This window comes from Microcaecilia unicolor, chromosome 8 (genome assembly GCF_901765095.1).
Source record: "Microcaecilia unicolor chromosome 8, aMicUni1.1, whole genome shotgun sequence".
NCBI lineage: Eukaryota > Metazoa > Chordata > Amphibia > Gymnophiona > Siphonopidae > Microcaecilia > Microcaecilia unicolor.
The window spans coordinates 127,325,297-127,345,314 of record NC_044038.1 but is presented as its reverse complement, the minus strand read 5'-3'; the positions used below and the strand labels follow the sequence as shown (position 1 = coordinate 127,345,314).

The 20,018-nt window shown below is 44.9% G+C and overlaps 1 protein-coding gene across 1 annotated transcript in view; it reads left to right on the top strand.

The window, feature by feature from the left end:
* HSPA9 (heat shock protein family A (Hsp70) member 9) overlaps window positions 1-18,565 on the top strand; it is a 223,531-nt gene extending 204,966 nt beyond the window's left edge. The window contains 1 exon segment of the mRNA XM_030211606.1: window positions 17,807-18,565. Within this exon segment, the coding sequence (XP_030067466.1) occupies window positions 17,807-17,875 (69 nt within the window). The 3' untranslated portion in view covers window positions 17,876-18,565.
* The last annotated feature ends 1,453 nt before the right edge of the window (window positions 18,566-20,018 follow it).

Genomic DNA, 20,018 nt, shown 5'->3' with positions numbered 1-20,018 from the left:
GAGGCCTTGTTGAAGAAATATGTCTTCAGAGATTTGCGAAAGTTAGTTGTTTCATCAATTATTTTCAGGTCTGTAGGTAATGCATTCCATAGCTGTGTGCTCATGTAGGAGAAGGTAGTGGCATGCATCAGCTTGTATTTTAGTCCTTTACAGCTGGGGAAGTGCAGATTGAGAAATTTGCAGGATGATCTTGTGGCGTTTCTGGGAGGTAGTCCACGAGGTTTAGCATGTAGATTGGGGCATCTGCGTGAATGATTTTGTGTACAATCGTGCAAATCTTGAATGCAATGAGTTCCTTAAGTGGGAGCCAGTGAAGTTTCTCTCTTAGGGGTTTTGCACTTTCATATTTAGTTTTTCCAAATATGAGTCTGGTGGCAGTATTCTGCGCTGTTTGGAGTTTTTTGATAGTCTGTTCTTTGCAGCCAGCGTACAGTGCGTTGCAGTAGTCCAGATGGCTTATTACCATTGACTGTACCAAGGTACGGAAGATGTATCTCAGAAAGAAGGATTTTACTCTTTTGAGTTTCCACATGGATTGGAACATCTTTTTCGTCGTGTTCTTCACGTGGGCATCGAGAGTGAGGTTTCGATCAATGGTAACTCCAAGAATTTTCAAGTTTTGTGAGACAGGAAGAGAACAGTATGGTGTGATTATGGTGGAGAAGTTTTTTGTGTTATGTTGTGAGGTGAGTACAAGACATTGTGTTTTTTCTGCGTTAAGTTTTAGTTGGAATGCATCCGCCCAGGTGTGCATGATGTGGAGGCTTTGGTTGAATTCGTTGGTGATTTCATTTAGATCATGTTTGAATGGGATGTAAATTGTGACATCGTCTGCATATATGTAAGGGTTGAGGTTTTGATTGGCTAGAAGTTTGGCTAAAGGTATCATCATTAGGTTAAATAAGGTTGGTGAGAGGGGGGATCCTTGGGGAACCCCACATTCAGGTATCCATGGGGGTGATCTGTCCGCGTTCGTTGTTACTTGGTATGATCTTGTGGTCAGGAATCCTTTGAACCATTTGAGAACTGTGCCTCCTACTCCGAAGTATTCTAGTATATGTAATAGTATTCCATGATTAACCATGTCAAAGGCACTGGACAGGTCAAATTGTAGGAGGAGTATGTTGTTCCCAGTTGCAATTGCTTGTTTGAATGAGTTCATCTTCAGATTTGGCGCAGCATCTGAATATACTGGGGTCTTCGGGCTCTCTGGCAGGGCTGGTGCGCAGTTTGATACAGGAGAGCACGGGAACGGGTGTTATTTTGTTGTGGCCGACTGGCAGTGAGAAGCAGCCTCTGTGATCACATGCGGAGCACAGCTGCCATTTTACAGCCTCAGTGCCTGACAGAGCATTTAGCTAACCTCTGTTACCACATCCTCTGGCAACAAGTTCCAGAACTTGCTAATCTTTGAGTGAAAAAATATTTCCTCCCTATTTTGTTTTAAAAGTATTTCCATGTAAGTTCTACTCGTTCTACACCACTCAAGATTTTGTAGACCTCTGTCATATCTCCCCTCAGCTGTCTCCTTTCCAAACTGAAGAGCCCTAACCTCTTTAGCCTTTCTTCATATGAGAGGAGTTCCATCTCCTTTATCACGGTCACTCCTTTTCTAATTCAGCTGTATCTTGATACGGCGAACAGAATTGAATGCAATATTCATTTTTAATTTAGTCCTTCGGACTCTTCAGAAGGCTCCTTTTGAGCCACTCCAGAAGGCTGCCTTGAAAGATCTTAGGCTAAAGGAAATGTTCTTTGTGGCTGTTGCATCAGCACGTAGGCTTTTGAAGTTTCAGGCTCTCTTGTCAAGATCCTTTTCTTTGTTTTTCCGAGGTGGGGGGCCTCCCTGTGCATGGTTCGTTCTTCTGAAAGTGATATCAGTATTTCATCTCTATCGATCTGTGGAGCTTCCATCCTGTTGCAAAGAGACGCAGGCTCGGTATGCTTTCTTGGAGCTTCTCGATTGTGCATTGTCATTAAATACCTGGAAGTCATGAATGAGTTTTTTTGCAGGTCAAACAAACTGCTTTTTGTAGACAGAGGATTTGGCCTCGTGGTTTCCAAGCCCATAGTTTCTAGATGGCTGAAAGACTGTCAGCTTATTTGCTTCTGGGGAAGCAGGCTCCTCAGGCCTTGTGGGCTCTTTTCTATGAGGTTACATCCTGGGCAGAGACTACTTTACTGTCTCCGGTGGATATTTGCAAGGTAGCGATGTGGTCAGTGCTGCATACCTTTGCCAAGCAGTACAGGGTGGATGTTTAGTGTGCTCGGAAGCAAGTTTTGGAGCTTCAGTCCTCAGGGCAGCAGCGCCAAGATCCCACCCACTCTTGAGATTGCTTTTGAACATCCCACAGATTCTGGAATAGTGGGAAGCTAAGTAATGGACACAGAAATTAGGTCTTACGTGATGATTTTCTTTCCATTAGTCCTTCCCACTATTCCAGAGGCCCGTCGAAGGTTTTGGAGATGTTTAGTCAGTATGAAGTAATGGGTCAAATAACAGCACCTTGCACGGTGCTCCCTGCATATCTTATTCTCTACAAGTTGTCCAGCGGTAAGAGAGATCCACATGTTTGCTTGTCTTTAGTGATTAGTGAGTTGTTTAAGGTGGTTGTATGTGTTCAATACTGAGGAGCTGGACTGGATGTCAAGAGATATCTCAGCTCGGTTTTTAGTTCTCTGTCTCCACCTGCTGGTTGATGGACACAACTATCCCACAGGTTCTGGAGTAGTGGGAAGGACTAATGGAAAGAAAATGATCAGGTAAGACCTAATTCTCCAAGGACAAGCAGGTCGCCTTATTCTTACGTCTGGGTGACATCATCCAGCGGAGCCCGGTGCAGATGCTGACTAGTGAATAAAGTAGAAGCTTCTAGCAGCATCCCACTGCACATGCACTGGTGCCTACCTGCATGATGTGTAAGCACAGGTCCTCCAGTCTTGTTTTCCACGAAGTTGAGAGTACTCGTTTGTGTGCTCTCCTCAGAATGAGCTGACTCTGCCAAGTGACTTCCCCTGTGGGTTTATTTTTATTTTGGTCCTAAGTTCAGGGCTGGCAGAACACAGTAAGCAAGGTATGTACGGCAGGGGGGGCTCCAACATTCAGGGGGCTCCAGAAACTGCCATGCATAACCATTGTGTTGCACTGTGTTCCACTGGCTACTGCTGCCACACACTACAGTCTTCCCACAACCTACCTTGAAGGCCAGGGCACGCCCTAGTGGTGTAGTGGCCTCTGCAGCTACAGAGGCAGAAAAGAATCCCACTCTTTCCTGCCCGCTGCGCCACAGATGGCGCCTCCATGTTTTAAAAATGACTGCAAGGCTTCCCAGAAGTCTCGGCAGCCATTTTTTAAAAATACACTGGCGCTACCCATGGAGCAGAAGAGCAAAGCAGAGACAGAGTAGCAGCAGCAGGCAGGAAAGAGTGGGTTCTTTCCTGCCCCTGCAATTGCAGAGGCCTCTACACCCACCGGGTGGGCAGGCCTTTCAAGGTAGGTCTAGTGTGTGGGGGTTGTGGTATGCGGGAGGGGGATGGTGGCGATGGCGGCAACTGCAGCGGTGTGGGGGGGGACAGGTTTTGGCACAGTATGACAAATCAATGGACTGCATTAGGGGCTTATAGCCCATTTAGTTTAAGCAAATGAGTGATCTGCATGAAATAATTTTTTTTTTCATTTTTTTTTTGACTTATGAAAATCACTTGTCCCTGAAACATGCTCAAAACAGAATAATCCTTTTGTACAAAAGAAATGAAGTGAAGATGTGATTCCATGTGCCCCAATGAAAGAAGTTTAATTTTACTTCCAATCTTTATAACACCAGGCTTCCCAAGGCAGATAACCTCAACAGTTAAGATGAACCCATCGGTAAACAGGATAACCTCACTGAAATTTGGCCATCTATTTCTATATTGTATAGAACAGTGTAGAAAAAGGAGCACAAAATATAGTCTTAGTGCAGTTTCCACCAGCTACAATACTTTTTTAAGCAATTTTAGTGATAATTTTATTTCATGATGTTTATATCTACATATGGGAAGCTTTCAAATTAAAAACTATTGAGGGGGAAAGAAAACTTTTGTTCTTCACCTATTAAGGCACTGGGCTGAAAAAGTGGGTGGGGAGGGAGAAAAGAGAGGAGATGCTGGACCGGGGAGGGTGGGCACCAACTGATAGTTTGCAGGGGAGTGCCACAGACACTAGCACCGCCCTGCCTAATTTTTCGTTTTCCCCAGCCCCTTGTATTTTTTTTTTTGGGGGGGGGGGGGGGAGGGTTGAGCCATTTGGGTGTGGTTGCCCTGTTTTGGCCACAGCCCCAACTTCATTTCGAACATGCCCCAACCTCAGTTCGAGCATGCCCCTAATTGAGAATTAAAGATTGAGGAATTTATTTGGCCAAGATTCTTTTTTCGATAACACAGAAGACCCCCCCAGTGGCTTCAAGAGGTGTGCCCAATGTAGACTGGTGATTTTTTTTTGCCACTGACCCGCACTCTTGGTGCATCGGGTGCCTTGGGCGAGATCATGTCCCCGGCAATTGTGATCTCAGTTTGAAAATACAGTGAGAACTCAGCTGGTGTGACTGGATCAAAGAGAGCAAGGTCCTCGAAGGCTGGAACATTGACTTCGGCACCGGCGGCATCAGCCTCCATGGATGCTCAGACTTCAGCATCCACTGGGAGTGCACCACTATCGAGGGGGGTCACCACCTGTCTCAATACCGGGCACTGTTAGCAGGCCCCGGGACCAGTCAGCGTTGGACCAGACACAGATGATGTACATGGGTTCGGCAGCGTCCTCTTCAGCACTGTGGAATCTAAGCTCTATGCATCAGAGGAAGCACAAGAAGCATCTGCACCAGTCTTCCTCAACACACGGTGCCAGGAGCATCGAGAACATCGGATCTTCCGATGTCCAAGAAGTGCCAGTGGTAGGAGGGACCGCTCACCCTCATTAGAAGAGGTGTGCAAGTTACCGAGTGGCCCGGTCCCCGCTACCGGTTGGGCACCGACGCTCAGTCTGCCTCTTCCCCCGAGTCCCATGCCTTTGTTGATGCCCATCTTTGAGCGCTTCTGGAGCTGGCACAGTTACTTCAGGGGCCTCCAGGCATTGAGGGCCTCTCTGAGACTCCATCAGTGCTGGTTCCCAGATCTTCTGTGCCTTGCAGCACTTAACATTGGGGGAGGAAGCTTCCCCAGAGTCTGAGAGTAAGACTGTATCTCGAGGCTCTTCACTCATTCAGCTCCCTCTGAGTATGCAGAAGAGTCTGATTGGAACCACTCTTGGGAGTCAGGTGAGGATCCACATTACTTCTCAGAGGAGGAGTCAGGTGATCCTCAGGGGGAGGAATGCTGGCTTCGGCCTAACCCCTGGGCTGAGAGGTTCCCAGCTCTCCCACCAGCTGCTTTCCAGGTGCTGTGGAGGACTTGCAGCTCATCTGCATATCCTCACAGCCTTCTCTGGGGTGACTCACAGGTCCACCCCGATCCTCCTAGAGCCCTTACTCCAGGTGCAGAGACACAAAGTGTTTTCTCTCTACATTTTATATTTTGTCACAGTTACTACTTATGGCTCCAGTACACTTTCTCTTCTTAGTACTGTCCCTAATCTGTTTCTCCATCTGAAACCACTGTACACTGCAGGAACACATTGTCCACCCTCTTCTTTCATTATCTCACCATCTCTTTTATCTTCTTTCTTCTGTGCTCTCAACCTTCAACATTTCCTTCCTTCCTTCCATCCAACCACCTCCATTATATCTGAGTACATCTCACCTTTCTTGCCTCTCCTACTCTTCTCTGTACTCTTGCTCCTCCTCCTGCTGTCCGCTGGGGACATCAGTCCCAATCCTGGTCCTCCACATCCGCTCTCGTCCTATTTGTGCAGGTCACACTGTAATATCTCCAATCTAATTTGTTTCTCTCCCCTATTTTCCCTGCCTTTCTCATGTGCTCTGTGGAATGCCCGCTCTGTCTGCAACAAACTTATCTACATCCACAACCTCTTTATCTCTCATACTCCATCTGCTTGCCCTAACTAAAACTTGACTTTGCCCTGAAGACTCTGCTTCAGTCTCGGCCCTGTGCATTGGAGGTTCTTTTCTCCCATACTCGTCGCCCAGTTGGCCACAGAGGCGGTGTAGGGCTACTACTTTCACCCTCCTGTAGATTTCTTTTTTTTTTTTTTTTTTTGAAATATTTTTATTAATGTATGGTGCCATTAACATTACAACTTGTACCATTTACAAGAACATAACACTGTCATGAAAACGTCTTCAAATACGTCTTGTCCCCCTCCCAGAAAAAACACAATGACCTCCATAACGATTTTGTTTATATCCCCCCCCCCCCCCCCCCCCCAATTGGATGTTTCTCCTATTTACACGCTTACTCTAAGAACCTAGACCAGGACTCTTCTGGCAGAGCAAGGTACGAGTTCTCCCCCACAGATCTCGATATTGGCGATTCCTCAGGGAGACAGCAGATTTAAGTGATATGCCTACCCAGTAATACATATCTAACATGCAGTTCTTCTACATTGCTAGATCTGGGGGCTCCTCATCAACCCACTTTTTTAATATGCATTTCTTCAGTATGATCATGGTCAACAGTACAAATTTGGACTGAGCACTTCCCAACCCTTGTTCTCGGAGAGAATCCCCGCAGCCCATCAAAGTAACCGAATACTTCCACTCCACTGTACGTTGCAAAATTTCTTCTACCAATCCCAACACCCCGACCCACAGAGCATGCAGTGAAGGACATTCCATAAAGGAGTGTAAAAAAGTGCCCGCACTCCCCTTACACTTATTACACATGTCATCCTGCCACAACCCCAGCACCTTCCCTCTGGATTTAGTGATATGTACGCTATGGAGGATTCTATACTGTATGTCTTGAAGGGAAGCATTCGGGGTGATTCTTCTCAAATTGTTAAAGACTGCTCCCAGGCGTTCCACTGTGATATCTTCTACTACCTCCCTGCTCCATGCCTCCGCTAAATGTGTCATATGTGATGCCTTCTGATGATCTCTAATCATTTGATGCCACCTTGCCAGCCCATTACATGGCGAGCTTGTTTGTAGAAAAAGGTGATCTAATTTAGTAAACCGAACTATAGTCCGACTCCTGCGCTCCTCACTCAGCACATAATCTCGCACCTGTAGGTATGCAAAGAATTGGGAGCCAGCAAGCTGTAGTTCATTTTTAACAGTATCAAACGTTTGGAAAACTCCATCCGCCTCTCTTCTAAGTTGGCCTATAAATCTACAGCCCTTTTCCCGCCACCCGGTAAATACCAACATTCCCATTCCTGCCGGGAAATCCATGTTCCCCACTAATGGCATAAATGGGCTAATCCCCTTGCCTGCGTCCCCATGCCCTCTCTACCATCTCCAAGCCCGTTGTAACGCAGCCACTTATGGGTTTTCCACTAACTTCCGCGCCCCCTGCAATGCCCAAGATTCTAAGACCGCAAAAGGATCGTTCGGCCTACACCAACTCTCCCAGAAACCTTGTAAGGCAATAGTGTCCCTCTCCCGAAATCAGTTCGTGTATCCACCGCATTAACGCTGCTACATTATATCTCCTCAAATCCGGAAGTCTAAGGCCTCCTTGTGCTCTGCCCTGTATCAACTTAGCAAAGGCAATCCTAGGGCATTTGGCATGCCAGATAAAAGTACCAACAGTACTGCGATACTTTTTCTCCTCTCCCTTTCGCACCCACAGTGGAAGCATTTGTAATGGGTATAAAAGCTTAGGCAGTAGCACCATCTTAACCAACGCTATCCTTCCCATGAAATTTAAAGGCAAGTCTCTCCATTTTTGACATAATTTTTCTAGTTCTTCCAGACGGCATACCAGATTTCTTTTATACACCCAGACCTGATCCTCACTAAGATATACCCCTAAATATTTAATACCATCCGTGGCCCAGCGTAATGGGAAGTTCTGTGAGTCTCTACAACGACACCGACCGCTTACGGGAACTGCCTCTGATTTCTCAAAGTTGATGCTGAGTCCCGAAAAAGTCCCAAAGGCCCGGATAAGTTGCATCACCAAAGGTAGAGTTCTAGTCGCCTCATCCATTAATAGCATATCGTCTGCAAATAAATTTATTTTATATTCCTCTCCTCCCACTCTTATGCCTTTCAAACTCGCCTCTTGTCTAATTCTAGCTGCCAGAGGCTCCAGCGTTAAAATGAATAATAACGGTGACAACGGGCATCCCTGCCTGGTTCCGCCCCCCAAAGAAAAAACCTCTGTAAAAGAGCCGTTTATAAGAATTTGAGCTGTCGGTGAGCTATACATAGCTCGGACCCAAGCCAAAAACTCCCCTTGGATGCCGAAGCGCTCCAAAATCCAGAACATATATTTCCACACCACCTTATCAAATGCTTTCTCGGCATCCAGGCTGGCCAAAACCTCGTCCCCCGTCCGTCCTTTCCCCTCCATTAGAATCCGACTCACTTTCAGTATGTTTGCCGACGCAAATCTACCCTTAACAAAGCCCACCTGATCTGGATGAACCAGACAGGGGACCACCCGTCCCTATCGATCCGCCAACACCGATGCCAAAATCTTTACATCTTGGTTCAAGAGGGAGATTGGTCTGTACGAGCCCACCAACTCCCCGTCTTTCCCTGGCTTGGGGAGTACCACTATGTGTGCATGATTCAACACTGGTCCCAGACTACTCTGCTCTCTGATGTCCTCACACATAGCAATAAATGGATCTACTATCATTTCCTGAAGGATTTTATAATATTCCACTCCCAGCCCGTCTGGACCCAGTGCCTTTGCCAACGGGATGCGTTTGATTACAATCTGAACTTCCTTCCCTTGTACTGGCGCGCTCAGCATCCTCTGTTGCTCCTCTGATACAGTGGGCAATCCCACTCCCTCCAGGAATTCCCTACATTTATCCTCAGAGAATGACCCCTCCTTGTATAGCGCTGAAAAAAAATTTACAAACTCCCTTTTAATAGCCGGAAGTGTAGCACAGATCTGCCCATTCTTGTCTGTAATTTTGCTGATAAATTTCCTGGCAGGCCTCTGGGTCACTAGAGACGCTAACATCTTACCCGTTTTGTTGCCCCACCGGTGTAACTTGTATTTATACAAATTGACATTGTAAAGCGCCTCCTCGTCCAGGACCTCCTGTATTTCTTTCCTGCACTCCATGTAAGCCTGCCGTTTACCTATAGAGGAGCAACCAATAAGGGCCCTTCGCGCCTCCCGCAGCTTCATGGTTAGATCTTTAAGTTTCATCCCTCGTTTTTTATTTTTCGAGGCCACATATGAAATAATTTTCCCCCGCAACATGGCCTTTGCCGCCTCCCAGAAAATCCTCGGGCTCACAGACTGCTCTTCATTGTCGATTTTATAATCCAGCCAGCTCTTCCTTAAATAAGAGCAAAATTCCCTGCTCTGATAGAGAGCCAGATTCATCATCCAGCGGGTTGGTCCCTCCCTGCTCCCCCATGCCCACTCTGCCCAAACGGGGGCATGATCAGACACATCTGGCTCTCCAATTACCGACCTCACCGATGCCAAACCTACCGAGTGGGAGACAAGCAGGTAGTCAAGATGGGAGTGGGCTCCATGAGGGTGGGAAAAAAATGTGTAATCAGTATCATCTAAGTGTTGTTGCCTCCAGATATCCACCAAATCTAATTCTCTCATGAGAAAGTTCACCCCTTTATCTTCGTGATCCTTTTCTGCTTTCCTTGGGGGTTTGCAATCTATTGACGGATCACTGGTGATGTTAAAGTCCCCCCCTACAACAAGTTGGTAATTGTCTAGAGACATCAACTTAGCTGCCAACAAGGTGAAAAATTTATGACAATACACATTTGGAGCATATACATTACAAAGCCCCACCTTAATCCCCTGTAGCACTCCTGCCACTATCAAAAATCGCCCTTCTGGATCCTGATACATTGTATGTAAGTCAAAGGCAATAGATTTTCTGATTAGAATAGCCACCCCCCCCCCCCCTGCTTTCGCCCATTGTATGATGCATAATATATGTCCCCAACCCAGTCCTTCTTCAATTTAAGGTGTTCTAACCTGCTGAGGTGAGTCTCTTGAATCATGGCCACGTCAGCTTTCTGACGTTTCAGAGCCTGCAAAATTTTTGTTCTCTTTACTGGGGAATGTACTCCAACTACATTCAATGATTTAATTTTAAGGTTAGCCATGCATCTCCGTTTGTCTCCAAGCAGCGTGAGAGTCTCTTCCTCGTGTGGCCCAAGGGCTTCCCAGCTGAGCCCTCGGTAACCAGAGACACTGCTCTTGCCCCCCATGCCTCATACCATCCCCGTACCTCTCATACATTTGCCACTCCCTCGGTCCTAGAGTTAACCAAATAAACATCCAGTAATAAACCCTCCCTCCCACCCTCTCCCCCTTCCCTCCCCCTGCACATCCCTCCCTCTACCCGCCTCCCTACCCCTTTCTCCAACCCTCAAACCCCTCTTCCCTCGCTTCCCCTGCCATCCCTCTGCACACATCGTATTCCATTGTTCCATCATCCACACCCACAGCCATACACCTCTTCCCCCCAACCCATCATTACCAACTCTATTACCCCGCATCCACCTCCCCCTCCCGTAGAGTATGTACCCCTCTTCTGACATTAACCTATGTGCGCCCTTACCCTTCCTTACCCCATGCTCTAAAACTACTGAATAGCTCAAATAGTCCACAACCATTTGCAATACATCAAAAGAAGATAGAAAGGAGAAAAAGAAAGAGACAAAAGAAAAGAAAAAAAAAAGGGGGGAATATTAATCAGAATTGTAGCAGTGCATACAGAACAATTAAAGCAACTTTAACAGTATGGGGCTTTGTGTAACCTCTCTGCTGGGACCGATTTGAAATCATAGCTTATAAATGCTATCTCCAGCAGTCCCACCCGGTCTTCTGCATCCACCTTCTGGTGTCCATGCTCCATTCTGTACTCAGGGTCCACCATCTCTTTCAACGGCAACATCCCCGATCTTTCTGATCCTTTAACCTATGCGCGTTTCCTCTTCACTTGTACACATTTATACACCTCAGGAGCCTCACACTTACAAAGGTCCACAGTCCCACCTCATGCACTGATCAAATCCTCTGCTTTTATAACTTCTCCACGAACTCTGCCAGCTCTTTGGGGTCGGTAAAGAAGAATACTTTATTATCCTGTACAATCCGCACTTTAGCAGGAAACATCAAAGCAAATTTCACCCCTCTGTCAAAGAGCCTTTTGCAGTGCTGCCCCATCTTCCTTCTCTGTTCATAGACTGCTGCTGAGTAGTCCTGAAAAAGCATCAATTTATGCCCCTCATACTACAAGCTTTTCTTCTTTCTAAAAGCCTGCAGGATCATTTTTCTCTGCATAATTAAGTACCTTCACAATCACTGTCCGGGGCCGCTTTTCTCCTTCCTTCAACACACCTATTCTGTGAACTCTCTCAATCTTCAGAGCACCCTCAGCCATTTGAAGATCCAGCTGCTCTGGTACCCATTGTTCCACTAATTGCCTTAAATCTGTGTCCTTAACTGATTCAGGGATGCCAACAATGCGAATGTTGCTCCTCCTGCTTCTATTTTCTTGGTCATCTACCTGCTGTGCCAGCCTCAGGCATTTCTGCTCCAGTACAGCAATTCGTGCCTCCGGGGTCTCCATCTTGTCCTCTTGCAGGGACACTCTTTCCTCAGCCTGCTGCAGCCTCATGCTTTGCCGCTTCACCGACTCACGGTTCTGCTCCACTGAGGCTTGAAACTTGGAGAGCTTCTCTTCCAGTATAGCCGTGACCTGTTGGATGAGCCCCTGCATTGTGTCTGCAGATTGGCTCGTCACTCCCGCGATCTCTTTCGCCGCCGCCATCTTGGGGCTTCCGTCCAACACTCGTGGTTTTTGTAGGCGCTGATTTTTCGCTGGCATACCAGCCATCCACCTGCACACTGGAATTGCAACCACCACAGACGAGAGCCCTTGGTTTCCGCTACTGTTCCAGGTATTTTCTGTGCCAGATGACGAGGTCTATGCGGGCTAATTTTTAAAACATAGAAGGAGGCTGGAGCGGAGTCTATCTTCGGCTGTCCGCTCAGCAGCGCTGCATCACATGACCCCCCCCCCCCCCCCTGTAGATTTCAACCTCTTTTTCCACCTCATTCTCACTTCTTTCCTTCCTTCAAAGTCCACACCATATGTCTATTCACTCCTCTGCCTCTCCGAGTAGCAGTCATTTATAGACCCCTGATAAGTCCCTTTCTTTCTTTTTCACTGACTTTGATGCCTGGCTTTCCTTCTTTTTGAACCTTCATCTCCTTCCTTTATTCTTGGGGATTTAAATATTCATGCTGATCCCTCTGACTCTTAATGCTTCTCAGTTTCTCGCTTTAACATCCTCTTTCAATCTTCAACTGTGCTCCACTACCCCCACTCACCAGAATGGCCACTGTCTTGATCTTATACTCTTCTCAAACTGCTCACTCTCCAGTTTCTGTGCCTTAACACTTCCCCTCTCTGACCATCATCTGATAACTTACACACTTAAACATGCCCCCCCCCCCCCCCCCGCATGTCCCATCCAATCTCAACCAATACATTTAGGAATCTTCCACTCTGTCCTCCAATGTTTCATATCTCTTCTCAACCACTCTCTTCTCAACCACTGTTATCCAAGTCTGTCAGCGAGGCTGTCTCTTCCTATAATACTATTCTCTCCTCTGCTCTGGATAATCTCGATTCTCCCATTATCCATTCTGTAAGATGTACCAAACCCCAGCCTTGGCTGACCTCTAGAATCCGCTACCTATGTTCCTGTCCCCACTCTACCGAATGCCTTTTGACTGAAATCCCATGCCCATGGTGACTTCATACATTTCAAATTCTTGCTGACCTCCTTCCAGTCTGCTCTTTTACTTGCCGAACAGGATGACTACAGTGGGGGAAATAAGTATTTGATCCCTTGCTGATTTTGTAAGTTTGCCCACTGACAAAGACATGAGCAGCCCATAATTGAAGGGTAGGTTATTGGTAACAGTGAGAGATAGCACATCACAAATTAAATCCGGAAAATCACATTGTGGAAAGTATATGAATTTATTTGCATTCTGCAGAGGGAAATAAGTATTTAATCCCTCTGGCAAACAAGACCTAATACTTGGTGGCAAAACCCTTGTTGGCAAGCACAGCGATCAGACGTCTTCTGTAGTTGATGATGAGGTTTGCACACATGTCAGGAGGAATTTTGGTCCACTCCTCTTTGCAGATCATCTCTAAATCATTAAGAGTTCTGGGCTGTCGCTTGGCAACTCGCAGCTTCAGCTCCCTCCATAAGTTTTCAATGGGATTAAGGTCTGGTGACTGGCTAGGCCACTCCATGACCCTAATGTGCTTCTTCCTGAGCCACTCCTTTGTTGCCTTGGCTGTATGTTTTGGGTCATTGTCGTGCTGGAAGACCCAGCCACGACCCATTTTTAAGGCCCTGGCGGAGGGAAGGAGGTTGTCACTCAGAATTGTACGGTACATGGCCCCATCCATTCTCCCATTGATGCGGTGAAGTAGTCCTGTGCCCTTAGCAGAGAAACACCCCCAAAACATAACATTTCCACCTCCATGCTTGACAGTGGGGACGGTGTTCTTTGGGTCATAGGCAGCATTTCTCTTCCTCCAAACACGGCGAGTTGAGTTCATGCCAAAGAGCTCAATTTTTGTCTCATCTGACCACAGCACCTTCTCCCAATCACTCTCGGCATCATCCAGGTGTTCACTGGCAAACTTCAGACGGGCCGTCACATGTGCCTTCCGGAGCAGGGGGACCTTGCGGGCACTGCAGGATTGCAATCCGTTATGTCGTAATGTGTTACCAATGGTTTTCGTGGTGACAGTGGTCCCAGCTGCCTTGAGATCATTGACAAGTTCCCCCCTTGTAGTTGTAGGCTGATTTCTAACCTTCCTCATGATCAAGGATACCCCACGAGGTGAGATTTTGCGTGGAGCCCCAGATCTTTGTCGATTGACAGTCATTTTGTACTTCTTCCATTTTCTTACTATGGCACCAACAGTTGTCTCCTTCTCGCCCAGCGTCTTACTGATGGTTTTGTAGCCCATTCCAGCCTTGTGCAGGTGTATGATCTTGTCCCTGACATCCTTAGACAGCTCCTTGCTCTTGGCCATTTTGTAGAGGTTAGAGTCTGACTGATTCACTGAGTCTGTGGACAGGTGTCTTTCATACAGGTGACCATTGCCGACAGCTGTCTGTCATGCAGGTAACGAGTTGATTTGGAGCATCTACCTGGTCTGTAGGGGCCAGATCTCTTACTGGTTGGTGGGGGATCAAATACTTATTTCCCTCTGCAGAATGCAAATAAATTCATATACTTTCCACAATGTGATTTTCCGGATTTAATTTGTGATGTGCTATCTCTCACTGTTACCAATAACCTACCCTTCAATTATGGGCTGCTCATGTCTTTGTCAGTGGGCAAACTTACAAAATCAGCAAGGGATCAAATACTTATTTCCCCCACTGTATGTCCAGTAAGTTTTCTTGGCTCAAACCCTCAACGTCTTTTTGCCTCACTGAATTCTCTCCTCAAAGTGCCTTCACCTCCAACTCCCCCTTCACTTTCTCCCCAGACTCTGGCTGAGTACTGTCGTGATAAGGTTCACAAGAATTCTCAACCAAGTTGTCTACACCTCTGCTTCCCTTAATCCATTCTGTCAACTCTTCAACCTCTGCCTCCTTTTCTCCCTTTTCTGAAATCACTGAAGAGGAAACTGCACATTTTCTTTCCTTCTTGAAGCTAACTACCTCTGCATCTGATCCTATTCCCACCTATCTACTTAGCACTATCTCTCCTACTGTCATCCCTTATCTGTCATATCCTCAATCTTTCACATAAGTACATAAGTATTGCCATATTAGGAAAGACCAAAGGTCCATCAAGCCCAGCATCCTGTTTCCAACAGTGGCCAATCCAGGCCACAAATACCTGGTAAGATCTCAAAGTACAAAACATTTTATACTGCTTATCCCAGAAATAGTTGATTTTCCCAAGTCCATTTAATAATAGTCTATGGACTTTTCCTTTAGGAAGCCATCCAAACCTTTTTTAAACTCTGCTAAGCTAACTGCCTTTACCACATTCTCTGGCAACGAATTCTAGAGTTTAATTACACGTTGAGTGAAAGATTTTCTCCGATTTGTTTTAAATTTACTACATTGTAGCTTCATCGCATACCCCCTAGTCCTAGTATTTTTGGAAAGCGTAAACAGACGCTTCACATCTACCCTTTCAACTACACTCATTATTTTATAGACCTCTATCATATCTCCCCTCAGCCGCCTGTTCTCCTAGCCATTTTAGCCTTTCCTCATAGGAAAGTCGTCCCATCCCCTTTATCATTTTGGTCGCCCTTCTCTGCACCTTTTCTAATTCCACTATATCTTTTTTTGAGATGCGGTGACCAGAATTGAACACACTATTCGAGGTGCGGTCACACCATGGAGCGAAACAAAGGCATTATAACATCCTCATTATTGTTTTCCATTCCTTTCCTAATAATACCTAACATTCTATTTGCTTTCTTAGCTGCAGCAGCACACTGAGCAGAAGGTTTCAGTGTATCATCAACGACGACACCTAGATCCCTTTCTTGGTCTGTGACTCCTAATGTGGAACCTTGCATGACATTGCTATAATTCGGGCTCCTCTTTCCCACATTCATCACTTTGCACTTGCTCATATTAAACGGTATCTGCCATTTAGATGCCCAGTCTCCGTCTCATAAGGTCCTCTTGTATTTTTTCACAATCCTCCCACGATTTAACGACTTTGAATACCTTTGTGTCATCAGCAAATTTAATTACCTCACTAGTTACTCCCATCTCTAGGTCATTTATAAATATGTTAAAAAGCAGCAGTCCCAGCACAGACCCCTGGAGAACCCCACTAACTACCCTTCTCCATTGAGAATACTGACTATTTAACTCTGTTTTTTATCTTTTAACCAGTTTTTAATCCACAATAGAACCCCACCTCCTATCCCTTGACTCTCCAATTTCCTCTGGAGTTTTTCATGAGGTACTTTGCCAAACGCCTTCTGAAAATCCAAATACACAATATCAACCGGCTCACCTTTGTCCACATGTTTGTTACCCCTTCAAGGAAATGTAGTAGATTGGTGAGGCAAGATTTCCCTTCACTAAATCCCTGTTGGATTTGTCTCATTAATCCATGCTTTTGAATATGTTCTGTAATTTTGTTCTTAATAGTCTCTACCATTTTGCCCAGCACCGACGTCAGACTCACTGGTCTATAATTTCCTGGATCTCCCCTGGTACCTTTTTTAAAAATCGGTGTTACATTGGCCACCTTCCAATCTTTTGGTACCATGCTCGATTTTAAGGATAAATTACATATTACTAACAATAGCTCCGCAAGTTCATTTTTCAGTTCTATCAGTACTCTGGGATGAATACCATCCGGTCCAGGAGATTTGGTACTCTTCAGTTTGTAGAACTGCCCTATTACATCCTCCAGGTTTATAGAGAATTCATTCAGTTTCTATGACTTGTCAGCTTCAAATACCATTTCCGGCACCGGTATCTCACCCAAATCTTCCTCGGTGAAGACCGAAGCAAAGAATTCATTTAATCTCTCTGCCACGGCTTTGTCTTCCCTGATCGCCCCTTTTACTCCTCGGTCATCTAGCGGTCCAACCGATTCTTTTGCCAGCTTCCTGCTTTTAATATACCTTAAAAACATTTTACTATGTGTTTTTGCCTTCCTTAGCGCTTTGCATTTGACTTGACATTCCTTATGCTGTTTCTTATTACTTTCAGTTGGTTCCTTCGTCCATTTTATGAAGGATTTTCTTTTTAGCTCCAATAGCTCCCTTCACCTCACTTTTTAACCATGCTGGCTGTCGTTTGGTCTTCAGTCCTCCTTTTTAAATATGCGGAATATATTTGACCTGGGCTTCCAGGATGGTGTTTTTGAACAGCATCCACGCCTGATGTAAATTTTTGACCCTCGCAGCCGCTCCTCTAAACTTTTTTTTTCACCGTTCTCATTTTATCAAAGTCTCCTCTTTTTTTTAAGTTAAATGCTAATGTATTTGATTTGTTATGTATACTTACTTTAAAGCTAATATCAAATCTGATCATATTATGATCACTGTTATCAAGCGGCCCCAGCACCATTACCTCCCGCACCAGATCATGCTCGCCATACTCTGTAGTGGTCAGTCATATTGACTGTTGTAATTCTTTACTGGCAGGCTGTCTCCAGTATCAGTTGAAACAGCTGCACTTGATTCAAAATATGTTTTGACCATGTTACTCCTTTGCTTTATGAGCAACTTTGGCTGTCAGTTATTGCTAGGATTAAGTTCAAAATTTTGATGGTGATGCTATATTCTAGAATACCATCACCTTTCCCTGCTTCTTCATTCCACCTAAGTTAGGGGACTGGTGCTGGTTAGGTGCTAAGTGCCCAACTTTTTTACTTCATTCTGGTCACACCCACTTCTAGGTCCCTTAAATTTAGGAGCCTTGTGAAAATAGATGCTTAAATATGCATGCTCAGCCCCACTCAAGTCAAAGGGAGATATATTGAGTGCCTCTGCATTTTTGAAAATTGGCCGGTTAATGTGTTTCCTTTAGGAAGTTATAGATCCTAGTCAGACTTAACCAATAAGCTGACAATTTAGTTTGACTTAAACTGGTCTTATGTGAAATAACTTGTTTCTGAGGAGGTGATGCTTCACAACCTTTCACAAATGTTGCTTATTATACTTTACTAGATGGCATCTGAAAGAGAGAGTACAGGAAGTGCAGATCACAAAGAAGATCAGAAGGAAGAGAAACAATAAAAGGTTGCCAAGACTATGGAAGAGGTGACATTGGAAGCTTGGGAGTGAAGATGGTCCTTTCCTGAGCAGAGCTAGGCAAAATTTCGTCATTTACTGTATTTTTGCAGTATTCTATATATAATTTCTTTACTGAATTGATTTAGTGAAATGTTGATCTTAACTATTTTCATTTGCAAAATGTAATTCATGCTGTATGAAAAATGTTGTTCAGCTTTCATTTCAGCTGTGCAATCATTTATTTTTAAAACCTGACATATTGAAGCATTTTATTAAAACCATGTTGTAGATTTAGATGTGTGAGGAAGAGGTGGATTTGGATGATGGGTGTTAACACAGAGAGAACACTGGGAGTGGAAGAATGACAGCTACACGTGTACCAACAGCACTGCGTTTCATTATTTCAAGTAGTTTTTGTCTAATAGGGCCTGCTTTTTAATGAATGGCCAGATCTGTTGCAGAATTTCAGATAAAATATTTGGAATTTTTAATTATATAAACCAAACCGTCATTTTCATCTTTGGTCTACAGTTCATTGTAAACAGTTACCTATCTGGTCCACTCTTAGACACTTGATCTTGGTTCTCATTTTACAGAAAAACAGTCCCTCATAAATTCTCCATTGATCCATTCTGGATGTGTAAAAAAAAATTTTTTCAATATGACAATTCCATAAAAATATTGAAACCTCAAGATTGTGTGTCGTGGCTTTTTTTTGGTGGGGGGGGGGGTACATTAGTTTATTACACAGGCAGATTTTGGGGGTCAAAAACACGGAGGGGGCCATTCAGAGGAGAATATGTCACAATAGGAAAGTGATATAACAGTTTCCTACTTTTTTACTTCATGGGTTATTCAAACCATTAATTTATATGCCAAAGACCCCACACTAGTTTCATAAGAACATGAGTATTCATACTGGGTCAGACCAATTGTCCATCTAGCCCATTGTCCTGTATCCTACAGTGAAAAGTTTAAACAACAAAAGAAAAAAGGGGATCTAAATACCATATATAAAAAAAGAATTTGTAGAACTATTATAAATGCATACTATGGTAAATATGTAGGAAATACAGGTATCACAATATCTGGTACTCAAAAATTAGAAAAAGACCTTAAGACCTTGATCAACAATTTTGGGGCTTAAATCATTGTGATCAGTCAAAAAAGTCATTGTTAGAAAATGCCTACAGAGGCTATCTTCTACAGATTTTGACCCTGTGAAACAGAGAAATCCGCTTACAGCAAAGTTATTTGCTGTGCAACTCAAGCTGAGTATTTTCATTTTTTGTTGTTGGTAGAAATTTAGACGGACAAAGTTTAAAAAAAAAATTTTTTTTTTTGATCTGCCTGACAACTTTTTTTGGTGAGGTTTTCCTTGACCGATGATGACTTTTTTTGACCAATCACATTGAAATGAGGCTACAAATGATTTAAGCCCCAATATTGTTGATCAAGGTCTTAACAAGGTTTTTCTCGTTTTTGAGAACCAGATATTGTGATACCTGTACAAGCAGGTTGCTTGTTCTCACATGTGGGTCGACGTCTGCGTCGGCCCAGGAATCGGCATTTTGCAAGCAAAATAAAAACAGTTTTGCCAGAGCCTTCTGGTGCGAGTGCCAGATGTGGCTTTGGGCTCACCATCACGGCATGTTTCTCCAAGCCACGTATCTGGCAGGCATAAACAGCCTGGCCGACAGACTGAGCAGATCATACAGCCTCACGAGTGGTCACTCAACTTGGGCATAGTGCGCAAGATCTTCCAAGTGTGGGGCACCCCCTTGGTGGATCTTTTCACCACTCAGATCAATCACAAAGTCCCTCAGTTCTGTTCCAGGCTTCAGGCCCACGACAGACTAGCGTCAGATGCCTTTCTCCATTGGGGGAAGGGCCTTCTGTACGCATATCCTCCTTTACATCTGGTGGAGAAGACTTTACTGAAACTCAGGCAAGACCACGGAACCATGATTCTGATTGCTCCTTTTTGGCCGCGTCAGATTTGGCTCCCTCTTCTTCTGAAGTTGTCCTCTGAAGAACCGTGGATATTGGAGTGTTTTCCAACCCTCATTACTTAGAATGAGGGGGCGCTTATGCATCCCAACCTCCAGTCTCTGGCCCTCACGGCCTGGATGTTAAGAGCGTAGAC